Source organism: Dermochelys coriacea, chromosome 7 (genome assembly GCF_009764565.3).
Source record: "Dermochelys coriacea isolate rDerCor1 chromosome 7, rDerCor1.pri.v4, whole genome shotgun sequence".
NCBI classification, from domain to species: domain Eukaryota; kingdom Metazoa; phylum Chordata; order Testudines; family Dermochelyidae; genus Dermochelys; species Dermochelys coriacea.
In genome coordinates, this window is record NC_050074.1 from 113571791 (window position 1) to 113586488 (window position 14698).

The 14698-nt window shown below is 40.8% G+C and overlaps 1 protein-coding gene across 4 annotated transcripts in view; it reads right to left on the reverse strand.

Annotated features, from left to right (window-relative positions):
* ATRNL1 (attractin like 1) overlaps nucleotides 1–14698 on the reverse strand; it is a 1048037-nt gene that overhangs the window by 753641 nt on the left and 279698 nt on the right. For all 4 annotated transcript variants that reach the window (XM_043518640.1, XM_038411471.2, XM_043518642.1 and 1 more), the window contains one exon: nucleotides 3654–3772. In XM_043518640.1, coding sequence (XP_043374575.1) covers nucleotides 3654–3772 — 119 coding nt within the window. The remainder of the gene's footprint in view (nucleotides 1–3653; nucleotides 3773–14698) is intronic.

Sequence of the window (14698 nt, forward strand, 5' to 3'; positions counted from 1 at the left end):
CATTCTGATACTAAAAAATATGGAGTACTTCGCTATATGGTGAAGGTGAGCAATGGAGAGGAACAAAAAAAAGTATTTTCAATAAACAAGAAGTGAAGTTTACTAAGAAAAAGTCCATCCTAGGCTTTGTGAAACTGCTTTTCTGTGACACTGAACAATCTCAGCCACAAAACCCAGTAGGATCAGTACTTGAAACTCCAGTTTATCATCCCAATAGCTATATTTTAGCAACAAAAGCCTAAAACTGAGCAATATTTACTTTTTACATTGTGATTTTTCTCTCTCTTTCCAATAAAATCTGCTTTATTGACAACAAACTTACCTGGGTTTTAGATGGTATTAACTGGTACAGTCAATTTCTTACGCTACATTGTGCCTCAGAGAGATAATCGAAACTCTGACCTTGAAACAGGAACTCATAATGGCTTGAGTACAGAGCCTAAGATCCTGAAAAGATTTAGCTCTTCCTTGCCAAAGAGTTGCACAGTACCAGTGGAGAGGGTCTTTGTGAACTCAGGGAGTGCCAGATAAATGACCTGAAAGTTACTAGGCAGACATACAATCTGTCAAAGCAACTCTTATTCCACTTATGTATGTCCTTTGGCTACCCTGGAGGTAGCACTGTCTACTTGCTAAAACGCCAACCTAGTATTGTGGAGGTATTAGCTTTAATTCACAGTTCTGCCACCGAGTTGTTGTGTGACATTGGGAAACTCAACATCTTGGTGCCTTAGTCTCCCAATTTACAGAATACGGGTATGCTTTTGTAAAGTGCTTTGAAATCTAAGGATGAAAAGTATAAATTATCATCATCGTGATTATTATTGTCTTCTATCTTTTCACGCAAGCCTTAAACAAATCTACATATTTTTGCTTTATTCCCTCCCCGTCTCCATTTCTCAGAGCCTGTTTATACCCTCAGACCTTTGAGAACTATCCTTGTGAAATCCAATAGGCTGTGTGTTCTTTCACAACAATTCTTTTAAACATCCAAAAGAGCTTTTGTAATTTTTGGTTTTGCTTTTAAAGAAAAATCTTTTATCAAGATTGTAAGTGAATTTATCTCAGGGAAACTAAACAAATGTCCTCTGAATTCTGCTGTGCATTTAAGTGCTTGGCACATCGTCCAAGTACTGCTGTATGCCACTGATACCATGAGTAAGTCCATCATATTTCACACATTTAAAATCTACTCAAAATGTACTGATAACCTAGCTTGCATTTTGCCATCACTCATGTTTCTGTAGTGAAGTAACAGGTAACTGCAGGGTTCAACTGCAGTGCAATTAAAAACACAGCAAGAATAAATGGTTTCTCTTTTTCCCCCCGTTTCAGTATTTCTATATTATGGAAAATGTACAGTCAAGGAAGGAAAGATGCATACGAAATAAGAGCTCATGAAAATAACAGCACTCAGGAGACAGTTGTAAATTTATATTGGATATTAATATTCATCATTAACATGTTTATCAGCAACTTTCCCCAAATGGTGGTGAGGGTGGTCCCTATATAATGTAGATTCCAAAATGTGTTGCAATTTCAAACACTATTCCTCTTGATTCCTCTGCACTAACTCTTTGATGTTCAGTAAAATGCTACAGTGTGGTGAGTTTATGGAATTTTACATCTATTTTAGCGGTAACCTTGCAGTACATCCAATGCTAGATAAGAGTAATAGATTCAGTTAGGGCACCAGACTGAGAATCATGAGACATGAGTTCTGTTCCAAGAATTGTCACCGACTCACTACAAGACCAAAGACAATTTGCATAACTTCGTTGCCTCAGTTTCCCCATCTGTAAAATAGTAATAATCATACTTACCCACCTTTGAAAAACAATTTGAGATCCATTGATAAAAAGCACTATAAAAGTTCTGAGTATTACTACTATTATTTTCTGAGTCATATTCTAGTGGGAGCTGTCAAAACATCTCATGGATTTTGTAAACAGCTCCATGTTCTATTGTCTTGGAACATGATTGTGTAGGGTTTCCATTGTAAAAGAATAAGTAATGAGTACTAAACCTCATGGATGATGCTGTTTATCTGACAATAATTGTTGAGATTTCAATGAAGCCTGGGGACTTAGGCACCTATCTCTCATTGAACCTCAAGAGCAGATGGATCATAGAATTGTAGGACTGGAAGAGACCTCAAGACTAGGTCATCTAGTCCCATCCCCTACACTAATGGCAGGCCTAATTATTATCTACACCATCCCTAATAGGTGTTTGTCTAACTTGCTCTTAATCTCCAAAAATGGAGATTCCACAACCTCCCTAGGCAATTTATTCCAATACTTAGCTCCCCTGACAGGAAGTTTTTCCTAATGTCCAACCTAAATCGTCCTTACCGCAATTTAAGTCCATTGCTTCTTGTCCTACCCTCAGAGTTTAACTAAAACAATTTTTCTCCCTTTTCCTTGTAACAACCTTTTTATATATTTGAAAACTGCTATCATGTGCCCTCACAGTCTTCTCTTCTCCAAACCAAACAAAACCATTTTTTTCAATCTTCCCTCATAGTCATGTTTTCTAGACCTTTAATCACTTTTGTTGCTTTTCTCTGGACTTTCTCCAATTTGTCTACATCTTTCCTGATATGTGGCACCCAGAACTAGATGCAATACTCCAGCTGAGGCCTAATCAGCATGGAGTAGAGTGGAAGAATTACTTCTTCAGTCTCACTTACAACACTCCTGCTAAGACATCCCAGAATTATGTTTGCTTTTTTGGCAACACTGTTGACTCATTTGTCACTCAAAATGACCCCCAGATACCTTTCCACAGTACTCCTTCTTGGGCAGTCATTTCCATTTTGTAGATGTGCAACAGATTATTCCTTTCTAAATAGAGTACTCTACATTTGTCCTTACTGAATTTCATCCTATTTACTCCAGTTTGTCCAAATCATTTTGAATTTTAATCCTCTCCTCCAAAACACTTGCAACCCCTCCCAGCACAGTATCATCCACAAACTTTATAAGTGTACTCTCTATGCCATTATCTAACTAATCGCTCAGATATCTCCTCAGTCAGCTCAAATATTCTAGGATGTATTTCATCAGGCCCTGGTGATGAAGACATCTAAATTGTTTATGTAATCTTTAACATGTTCTTTCCTATCTTAGCCTTGCTTCCTACATCATTTTAACTGGCATTCACTATGTTAGATGTCCAATCTCTGCTAAACGTTTTGATAAAAACTGAAACATAAAGGTCACTTAGCACTTCTGCCATTTCCACATGTTCTGTTATTCTCTTTCCCCACTCATTTGTGTAATGGGGCTACCCAGTCCTTGGATGCCTATCTCCCATAGATTCCTTTAAAAATCTCAGGCAATACTGCCATATGTTCACTTTTTTATATGTTAACAGACTAAGAACTTAAATTACCTGGTAGGGTGTGGGATAACTTAGAAATTTCCTTAGTTGAAGGATGGGGAGTAGTCAAAAATAAGGTAACAGAAAGTTTTAGTTTTCAGATATTTTTCCTTTGCATTAATTCTCTTTACCGTGTATGAAGAAGTGTTTTTTTCATATTTCCAAATATCTGATGTATAATATAACATTTTATTCAATGCTGTTAAATAGTAAACTAATGTTTATACAGAAGCAATGTTAACTATATATACATATAATCAAATACTCACCATACTGCAGTTACTGTTCGCTGAAATGCACTTCTTGTCATCACACCACTGGCATCCATTTGTATTGGCGGTACAACTGGCACAGTCTGCATATCTGTAACATCTGTCATCTGCAGCAGCTGTAGTACAAATGAGAGACAAAACAAATGGCAAGATGAAAGAGAGACTGCCACATTTCTTAATTCACACATTCTTAACAGCTGCTTCAGACAATATCTGGCATTTTTTCATTGCAAACATGACCTTCCATCTAAGATGCAATTTACTTAATAGAAAATCAACCATATTAGGTTAATGTTATTTACCCCCTTTAAAACACCTGTTCTTTAAACACACATTAGTTGACGTTTCATAAGATCCTGACCTGTCAAAGAAACAGTCCTTGATTTGTAACCTATAGACTGATACTAGAACAGTACATGGATCAGAGAAACATGTTAATAGCCTTTTATTCTATCCCTTGATCATTAATTTAACAAAGTGGATGAAGATTATTTTTAGGCTTGACCTCTTTACAAAAATAGTAGGTCATTATGCAAGAAGACAGCAGTAAAACAAGTAAAAACAAAACCTAACAGAATCATTCCATTACTGATAAGAATCAATTCTAACTCTTAATTAATTTAATAAACTTTCAATACTGCATACAGTAGAACCTCAGAGTTATGAACACCTTGGGAGTGGAGGTTATTTGTAACTCTGAAATGTTTGTAACTCTGAGCAAAACATTATGATGGTTCTTTCAAAAGTTTACAACTGAACATTGACTTAATACAGTTTTGAAACTTTACTATGCAGAAGAAAAATGCTGCTTTTACCCATCTTAATTTAAATGAAACAAGTACAGAAAGAGTTTACTTACCTTGTCAACTTTTTTTTTTAAACTTTCCCTTTTTTTTTTTTTAGTAGTTTACATTTAAGACAGTACTGTACTATACTTGCTGCTGCTTTTTTTCGGGGAGGTGAGAGGGGTCGTCTCTGCTGCTGCCTGATTGTCTTCTTCTGGTTCCAAATGAGGTGTGTGGTTCAACGGTCAATTTGTAACTCTGGTGTTCGTAACTCTGAGGTTTGACTGTAGTAAATTACCATGGTTTTAAAACCACCACCATTTGGAATATAGTACAAAGATGAACACTACATATTTTTAAGGAAAATAAGTATGTGTAATGTATATTGTATTAGATTTTCAATACAAAGTATATTTGAATAATGGCTTGTTCTCCAATATATTATTTTTATTTTACTCATCTTAACTATTTCACTTGTCATGTTACAATCATAGATAGTTTTGATATTTCTATATCCAACATTCTATTGTGGGAAACCAACTGGAGTTGTTATTTTGGGGGCTGTTTGTTTGGTTTTTGAGTTTTTCTGGCAATGAAGTAGTAAATATGTGGCATTTTGGGTATCTGCACTGCCATAACTAGCAGACTAATCACACATTACTTTTAAAAAATATGTTTATACTTAGCTGTGAGCATGGCATTTACATACTGAAAAGATGGGTATGAGATTTACATGAAGATCAAAATGTACGTAAAACATACAGAAAGATTATATTGCAGTTTTCCAAAAACATTAACCAATCTCTGTTTTGATTTTACCTTAGCTAAATCAAAACAGAACTTTAATACAGTCAGAAATCCAGTGGGATATATGCTGTGCTGTTCCAGGTTCCTTTAATCCCCTCAATATAAGCTACAAGAAGTCTACGAGATGATCTAAACATGAAGTCTAGATAACAGGATACAGCCATTTAAACATCCAAGGTATAAAGCTTTCCTCTGAGTTGCTGGAGTGAGGTTTCAGAAAAAACATTGGAAGAGGCATGGTTTGATTGAGGTGGAATGCAGAAAATATCCTGGGCATAAACTCAGGATGTGACGCAAGAGAGACCTTTTATTCATGAAAGATTGTGAAACATGGGTCAGCTAGAAGTGCCTGAAGTTCAGACACTCTCTTATCAGAAGTAATTGCTAACAAAAACTGACAACAGCAGCAAAGAAGATGTTGCCAGAGGTTCAAAAGTATGATCCATTAAGTGTGACAAGACCAAGTTCAGATCCCATGTGAGATGTGTTGTGGGTGTTTTGTCCTCGATGAAAACATCAAAACAATTGCTTAGTAGATGGTGACGTGGGCCTGCTATTGATGAAGCTAAATGCCTATGTCGAGGAGGCTTAGATCTCCTTTTAGAGACATCCTGGGCTCTTGGCTGGTAAAATGAGTACCTCTAGTGCAATCGAGTTTAAACTGTTTCCATTTCATCATTAGAGTGTAAACTCTCAGAGAGCAGAGTTGCTCAAGAATTTTTTTTAACATGCACATGGTATCATAAGGATTTTTTTGGGGGGTTAGAACCTTCAAACAAAAGATCTTTGATGAAAATAGTTGTAGCCATGGAATGCAAAGCAGTGTCTGGTGCATCAATGCCTTCTTGAAGAGAAGCACAGGCTCAGAGATGTCTTTCAGACATTGTCATGAACTGTCTCTGTTTTCTTCAAACAATTGGTCTACAAATTTCACTATTGATGACCAATTAATAGACATATATTTGGAAGGCAAAGCCTGGTAATTTGATACCCTCAGCTGAAGACTTGCAATGGTATAGGCTTTCCTTCCATACAGGATTTATTAGCTACAATGACTACCAGAGTCTAAAATAGGAGAGGTCACTGGTTCTCAATTATTTTTTTTTCCGCAGACCAATTGAAAATTGCTGAGGGTCTCGGCGGACCACTTAATGATCTTTCCAAATGTTGTTTGTACCATTAGCTAACTATTGTAAAGCACTTTGGATAAAAGTGCTATATAAAAAAATGAACTTTTTTTGATCTACAAATAAAAGCACACAACTCATATTTTAATATCAATAGTCTTACCTTTCTAATGCAATGGATGTGCCCTCTCTCCCCACCACAGCAGCCACAGAGCTGAGGCTGGAAAGGAGACCATCTCTCCCCAGCAGTCACAGCCCCAGAGTTGGGGAAAGTTGCCTCTTTCTCTGGCCACCGCAGCCCTGCACATCCCAAACTCCCCCAACCCTCTAAGGCACACGCCTGCAGGATTCCACTAATTAGGTGGGTGGCCCTTCATTCTCTCGTGTGCAGCCACCCAGGCATGCACCTTAGAGGGAGCTATCCGCAGATCACCTGAATGGAGCTCGCAGACCACTGGTGGTACACGGACCACAGTTTGAGAACCTCTGGGATAGATGAAATAGTAGTAAAATTCCTGTGGAGGAACCTAGTAACACCTGTCCACACGTTTGGCAGTATGTGGTATAGAAGCCGGTATCTGCCAAAGTGTTGTGACTGGCTTTAAAACAGGCTTCGTAAATGGGAAGGGCAACACTTTCAGGTGCTGGAGCCTTTGGAATATCTAAAAACTCATGCAGATTGTCCTGCACAACTTCTGCTTGCATCCATAGGGATATGGCCACCCTCATAAGAAGTTCCTGAAAGATCTTAAAGTCTTGAGGAGGAGGAGGAGGAGAGAACTCTGTTGTTATGGTCTTATCAGAGGAAGAAATGTTGGGAGGTAGTTCTGTGGCTTCATCACTGGGTTTCTCTTCCGCAGTTGGTCTCAACATTGGGGGTGGCTGATGGGCCGGAAAGGGGTCTTCCCTACAGGAATAGAGATTAGAGATGCTGACTTTCTTCCCAACTACACTGCAGACAGGGATCTAGAAACCCTGAGAGCAATACAGAGTGCCAAGTAAGGCAAGGGTGGGTAGTTCAATCTCTGCACAGCACGCAGTGATGGACACTAAGCTGGCTTATAAACTTTCCTGTTCCATACCATGGGTTTGAGCAGTGTCTGTAGAATGTGACCTGAAAGGTGATCTAAAAGACCTTGCAAGATGAACAGGTCATGCTCCAAATTTGAAAATGAGGAGGAGTTGCAGCTCTCTTCAGGAAACAAAGGAGCTGCTCTGGTGGATGGCAGGGGAGACAACAGCCAGCAGTGCATGCTATTGCATGGACAGTAATGCTAGAGTTGAAGCTGGTTTTGTTAGACAAGTTAGATGCCTTCAAGTCACCAGGGTCTGATGAAATGCATCCTAGAATACTCACGGAGCTGACTGAGGAGATATCTGAGCCATTAGCTATTATCTTTGAAAAGTCATGGAAGATGGGAGAGATTCCAGAAGACTGGAAAAGAGAAAATATAGTGCTAATCAATAAAAAGGGAAATAAGGACAACCTGGGGAATTACAGGCCAGTGTGACAAAGCTCTGTCCTTGCCTCCGTGGGTCCCGTTTCCTGGCAGATTTCGCTATCCTCAGAGGCTCACTGTCACCCTGCACGTAACCCTTCTCTCTCTAGAGACAAGGGTCACAGTCTACTGAGCCATTTTCATCATAAGCCAGCGAGGGAGGTGAGGAGAAGTTATCCTTCCTTGCATAGTCTCTGTTGTCTCCCAGTCTCAGTGATTAATCAGGAGGCAAAGGCTGGGGGGGGTGGAGCCCGGGCCCACCCTCTACTCCGGGCTCCAGCCCAGGGACCTTAATAGTATCAGCTATGGTAGCTGATCTTTTAGAAACATTACATGTACAATTCCCTGTGCTACTTCCCCCCACAGCAGCCCTCCCTTCCTCAAGCTCCACTTCACCCTTATCTCAGGGCCTCCTTCCTTGTGCTTGATATGGTGTGTATTTCTCAGCCTCTCCAACAGCGCAGCTTCCTCCCACAGCTCCTGACATGCACACCCACCTGACTAACTGGGAAGCTTTTAACTAGTTTCAGCCAGCCCTTGATTGGCTTCAGGTGTCCCAATTAACCTAGCCTTCTCCCTGCCTTTTGGAAAGTTCTTAATTGGCCCCAGGTGTCTTAACTGACCTGGAGCAGCTGCCATTTCACTTATCCTGATACCAGGGATGTGTTTAGCCTGAGGCTAATATATGTATCTCCCACTACTTTTCTATAGCCATCTGGCCTTCCCCGTAACACCAGTCAGCTTCACTTCTCTACCGAGAAAGATAATGGAGCAAATAATTAAACAATGAATTTGCAAACATCTAGAAGATAATAAGGTAATAAGTAACAGTCAACATGGATTTGTCAAGAACAAATGGTATCAATCCAACTTGATAGCTTTCTTTGACAGGTAACAAACCTTGTGGAAAAGGGGGAAGAGGTAGATGTGGTATATCTTGACTTTAGTAAAGCTTTTGGTACGGTCTTCCATGACCTTCTCCTAAACAAACTAGGGAAATGCAACCTAGATGGAGCTACTATAAGGTGGGTGGAAAACTAGTTGGAAAACCATTCCCAGAGAGTAGTTATCAGTGGTTCACAGTCATGCTGGAAGGGCATAACGGGTGGGGTCCGCAGGGATCACTACTGGGTCCGGTTCTGTTCAATATCTTCACCAATGATTTAGATAATGGTATAGAGGTGCCTTTATAAAGTTTGCATACAATACCAAGCTAGGAAGGGGCTGCAAGTACTTTGGAGGATAAGATTAAAAATTCTAAATGATCTGGTCAAACAGGAGAAATGGTCTGAAGTAAATAGGATGAAATTCATCAAGGACAAATGCAAAGTACTCCATTTAGGAAGGAACAATCTATTGCACACATGCAAAATGAGAAATGACTGCCTAAGAAGAAGTAGTGCAGAAAGCGATCTGGGGGTCATAGTGGACCATAAGCTAAATATGAGTCAACAATGTAACGCTGTTGCAAAAAAAGTGAACATCATTCTGGGATGTATTAGCAGGAGTATTGTAAGCAAGACACAAGAAGTAATTCTTCTGTTCTATTCCGCGCCAATTAGGCCTCAACTGGAGTATTGTGCCCAGTTCTGGGTGCCACATTTTAGGAAAGATGTGGACAAATTGGAAAAAGTGCAGAAAAATGCAACAAAAATGATTAAAGGTCTAGAAAATATGACCTATGAGGGAAGATTGAAAAAATTGGGTTTGTTTAGTCTGGAAAAAAGAAGACTCAGAGGGGACATAACAGTTTTCCAGTACAAAAAAAGATTGTTACAAGGAAGAGGGTGAAAAATTGTTTTAATTAATCTCTGAGGGTAGGACAAGAAGCAATGAACTTAAATTGTACTAAGGACAGTTTAGGTTGGACATAAGGAAAAAACTTCCTGTCAGGAGAGTTAAGTATTGGAACAAATTGCATAGGGAGGTTGTGGAATCTCCATTTTTGGAGATTAAGAGCAAGTTAGACAAACATCTGTTAGGGATGGTGTAGATAATACTTAGGCCTGCCATTAGAGCAGGGGACTGGACTAGATGACCTCTTGAGATCCCTTCCAGTTCCATGATTCTATGATTCAGGTGGAGCCTGCTGCAGAGGACAAAATGCTGACTTCTGTCCAGATTTTGCCAATGGTGCTCATGGTGCCAGCATTATATATGGTGTCGACATTATCAATGGTGCTGATTCAGCAGGCAAGGAAGACAGAGCCAATGTGGCTGAAGCCGCTGCTGCTACCAGATTGTGAATCACTACCTGCTTGTCACCATGAAAGGTTTTCCTCCTTTCCCCCCCTGCTGTTGGTGATGGCTTATCTTAAGTGATCACTCTCCTTACAGTGTGTATGATAAACCCATTGTTTCATGTTCTCTGTGTGTGTGTATATAAATCTCTCCTCTGTTTTTTCCACCAAATGCATCCGATGAAGTGAGCTGTAGCTCACGAAAGCTTATGCTCTAATAAATTTGTTAGTCTCTAAGGTGCCACAAGTACTCCTTTTCTTTTTGCGAATACAGACTAACACGGCTGCTACTCTGAAACCTGTGATTATGCAAGGCACTGAATTTAGCCGTATAGAGTGGAAATCTGTCAACTTCATGAAAAAACTCACACAGATACAGACAGACATCATCTTCCTCTCCAAATGCAAACAGATGGACATCATACCGAAAGGACTGAAGGTAAAAAATCCATTACAATCTACATACCACACAGACTATGCTGACAGCTTGTGCCACACACTCTCAAGGAAACTGCGGAACCACCTGATCAACATCCTCTACAGCAAACAGGGAAAGATTAAGAATGAGCTCTCAAAACTGGATACTCTCATAAAGAACCAACCTTCCACACAAACTTCCTCGTGGCTGGACTTTACAAAAACTAGACAAGCCATTTACAAAACACACTTTGATTCTCTACAAAAGAAAAAGGACACTAAGCTATCTAAACTACTATATGCCACAAGGGGCCACAACAATGGTTCCCGTAACCCACCCAGCAATATTGTTAATCTATCCAACTATACTCTTAGCCCAGCGGAAGAATCTGTCCTATCTCGGGGCCTCTCCTTTTGCCCCTCCACCCCCACGAACATGATACAGTTCTGTGGTGACCTAGAATCCTATTTTCGACGTCTCAGACTCAAGGAATATTTCCAACACACCTCTGACCAACATATTAACCCACAGAGACCTTCCTGCCAACACTACAAAAAGAAGGATTCTAGGTGGACTCCTCCTGAAGGTCGAAACAGCAGCCTGGATTTCTACATAGACTGCTTCCGCCGACGTGCACAAGCTGAAATTGTGGAAAAGCAGCATCGCTTACCCCATAACCTCAGCCATGCAGAACACAGTGCCATCCACAGCCTCAGAAACAACTCTGACATCATAATCAAAAAGGCTGACAAAGGAGGTGCTGTCGTCATCATGAATAGGTCAGAGTATGAACAAGAGGCTACTAGGCAGCTCTCCAACACCACTTTCTACAAGCCATTACCCTCTGATCCCACTGAGAGTTACCAAAAGAAACTACAGCATTTGCTCAAGAAACTCCCTGAAAAAGCACAAGAACAAATCCGCACAGACACACCCCTGGAGCCAGGACCTGGGGTATTCTATCTGCTACCCAAGATCCATAAACCTGGAAATCCTGGACGCCCCATCATCTCAGGCATTGGCACCCTGACAGCAGGATTGTCTGGCTATGTAGACTCCCTCCTCAGGCCCTTCGTTACCAGCACTCCCAGCTATCTTCGAGACACCACCGATTTCCTGAGGAAACTACAGTCCATTGGTGATCTTCCTAAAAACACCATCCTAGCCACTATGGATGTAGAAGCCCTCTACACCAACATTCCACACAAAGATGGACTACAAGCCGTCAGGAACAGTATCCCCGATACTGTCACGGCTAACCTGGTGGCAGAACTTTGTGACTTTGTCCTGACCCATAACTATTTCACATTTGGTGACAATGTATACCTTCAAATCAGCGGCACTGCGATGGGTACCCGCATGGCCCCACAGTATGCCAACATTTTTATGGCTGACTTAGAACAACGCTTCCTCAGCTCTCGTCCCCTAATGCCCCTACTCTACTTGCGCTACATTGATGACATCTTCATCATCTGGACCCATGGAAAAGAAGCTCTTGAGGAATTCCACCATGATTTCAACAATTTCCATCCCACCATCAACCTCAGCCTGGACCAGTCCACACAAGAGATCCACTTCCTGGACACTACGGTGCTAATAAGCGATGGTCACATAAACACCACCCTATATCGGAAACCTACTGACCGCTATTCCTACCTACATGCCTCTAGCTTTCATCCAGATCATACCACTCGATCCATTGTCTACAGCCAAGCGCTACGATATAACCGCATTTGCTCCAACCCCTCAGACAGAGACAAACACCTACAAGATCTCTATCATGCATTCCTACAACTACAGTACTCACCTGCTGAAGTGAAGAAACAGATTGACAGAGCCAGAAGAGTACCCAGAAGTCACCTACTACAGGACAGGCCCAACAAAGAAAACAACAGAACGCCACTAGCCATCACCTTCAGCCCCCAACTAAAACCCCTCCAACGCATCATCAAGGATCTACAACCTATCCTGAAGGACGAGCCATCGCTCTCTCAGATCTTGGGAGACAGACCAGTCCTTGCTTACAGACAGCCCCCCAATCTGAAGCAAATACTCACCAGCAACCACACACCACACAACAGAACCACTAACCCAGGAACCTATCCTTGCAACAAAGCCCGTTGCCAACTCTGTCCACATATCTATTCAGGGGATACCATCATAGGGCCTAATCACATCAGCCACACTATCAGAGGCTCGTTCACCTGCGCATCTACCAATGTGATATATGCCATCATGTGCCAGCAATGCCCCTCTGCCATGTACATTGGCCAAACTGGACAGTCTCTACGTAAAAGAATGAATGGACACAAATCAGACGTCAAGAATTATAACATTCAAAAACCAGTTGGAGAACACTTCAATCTCTCTGGTCACTCGATCACAGACCTAAGAGTGGCTATACTTCAACAAAAAAGCTTCAAAAACAGACTCCAACGAGAGACTGCTGAATTGGAATTAATTTGCAAACTGGATACAATTAACTTAGGCTTGAATAGAGACTGGGAATGGATGAGTCATTACACAAAGTAAAACTATTTCCCCATGGTATTTCTCCCTCCCACCCCACCCCCCACTATTCCTCTGATATTCTTGTTAACTGCTGGAATTAGCCTACCTGCTTGTCACCATGAAAGGTTTTCCTCCTTCCCCCCCCTGCTGTTGGTGATGGCTTATCTTAAGTGATCACTCTCCTTACAGTGTGTATGATAAACCCATTGTTTCATGTTCTCTGTGTGTGTGTATATAAATCTCTCCTCTGTTTTTTCCACCAAATGCATCCGATGAAGTGAGCTGTAGCTCACGAAAGCTTATGCTCTAATAAATTTGTTAGTCTCTAAGGTGCCACAAGTACTCCTTTTCTTTTTGCGAATACAGACTAACACGGCTGCTACTCTGAAACCAGCAATAAATTAGGCACAGAAAGGTACAGCAAGCCTTTGCTGCAAAGAACATCTGTGGTTTTGATGGTACCAAAACAGAAGATAAGTGCTCCACAGACAATACAAGTGGTACCAAACTCAACAGTGCCAGAGTGGAGGTAGTTCCCAGCAGCAAAAATTAAAGTACCAGTCTTGATGGTCATGTTTGAGTCAATGGTGCCAACTCGGACAGTACTAGTGAACATCAGTGTTTGTAACCTGACTTGAGCTCAGCACCTTAGGACTTCTTAGATCATTTATTCTATTCATGTAACAAAGTATGATATCTAGATAATCTATCAACCTCAGAGGATAAAAATAACTTCTGATTCAAAGAGGCTACAGGAGGAGAAGAAGGTGGCCTCTTCAGCTTTTGGTTTTGGGGCTGGAGCAGCCAGAAGGGCAATCCTCATACAATCGCAGAAGTGTAGGACTGGAAGGGATCTCGAGAGGTCATCTGGTCCAGTCCCCAACACTCAAGGCTGGACTGCACAATAAGTAGACCATTCCTGACAGGTGATTGTCAAACCTGTTCTTGAAAACTTTCAATGCCGGAGATTCTACAACCTCCCTATTCAATTTATTCCAGTGCTTAACATTTTCCTAATGGCTAACCTAAACCACCCTTGCTGCAATTTAAGTCCATTGCTTCTTGTCCTATCCTCAGAGATTAACCAGAATCATTTTCTCCCTCTTCCTTGTAACATTCTTTTATGTATTTGAAAACTGTTATCACGTCCCCCGTCAGCCCTCTCATCTTCAAACTAAACAAATCCATTTTTTTCAATCTTTTCTCCTAGGCCATGTTTTCTAGACCTTTAATAATTGTTGTTGCTCTCCTCTGGACTGTCGACAATTTCTCTACATTTTCCATATCAGCACAGGGTAGAATGAAAGATTTACTTCTTTTGTTTTGCTGACAACATTCCTGTTAATACAAAAAAAGTAAACATCATTCTAGGATGTAACAGTGTTACACAGTTGACTCATTTTTAGCTTGTGATCCACTATGACCCCCAGATACCTTTCCTCATTACTCCTTTCTAGGCAGTCATTTCCCATTTTGTACGTGTGCAATTCATTATTCCTTCCTAAGTGGAGTAATCTGAATTTGTCCTTATTGAATTTCATCCTATTTACTCCAGAATATTTCTCCAGTTTGTCCAGATCATTTTGAATTTTAATCATCTACTCCAAAGCACTTGCAACCCCATCCCAGCTTGGTATCCTCCACAAACTTTATAA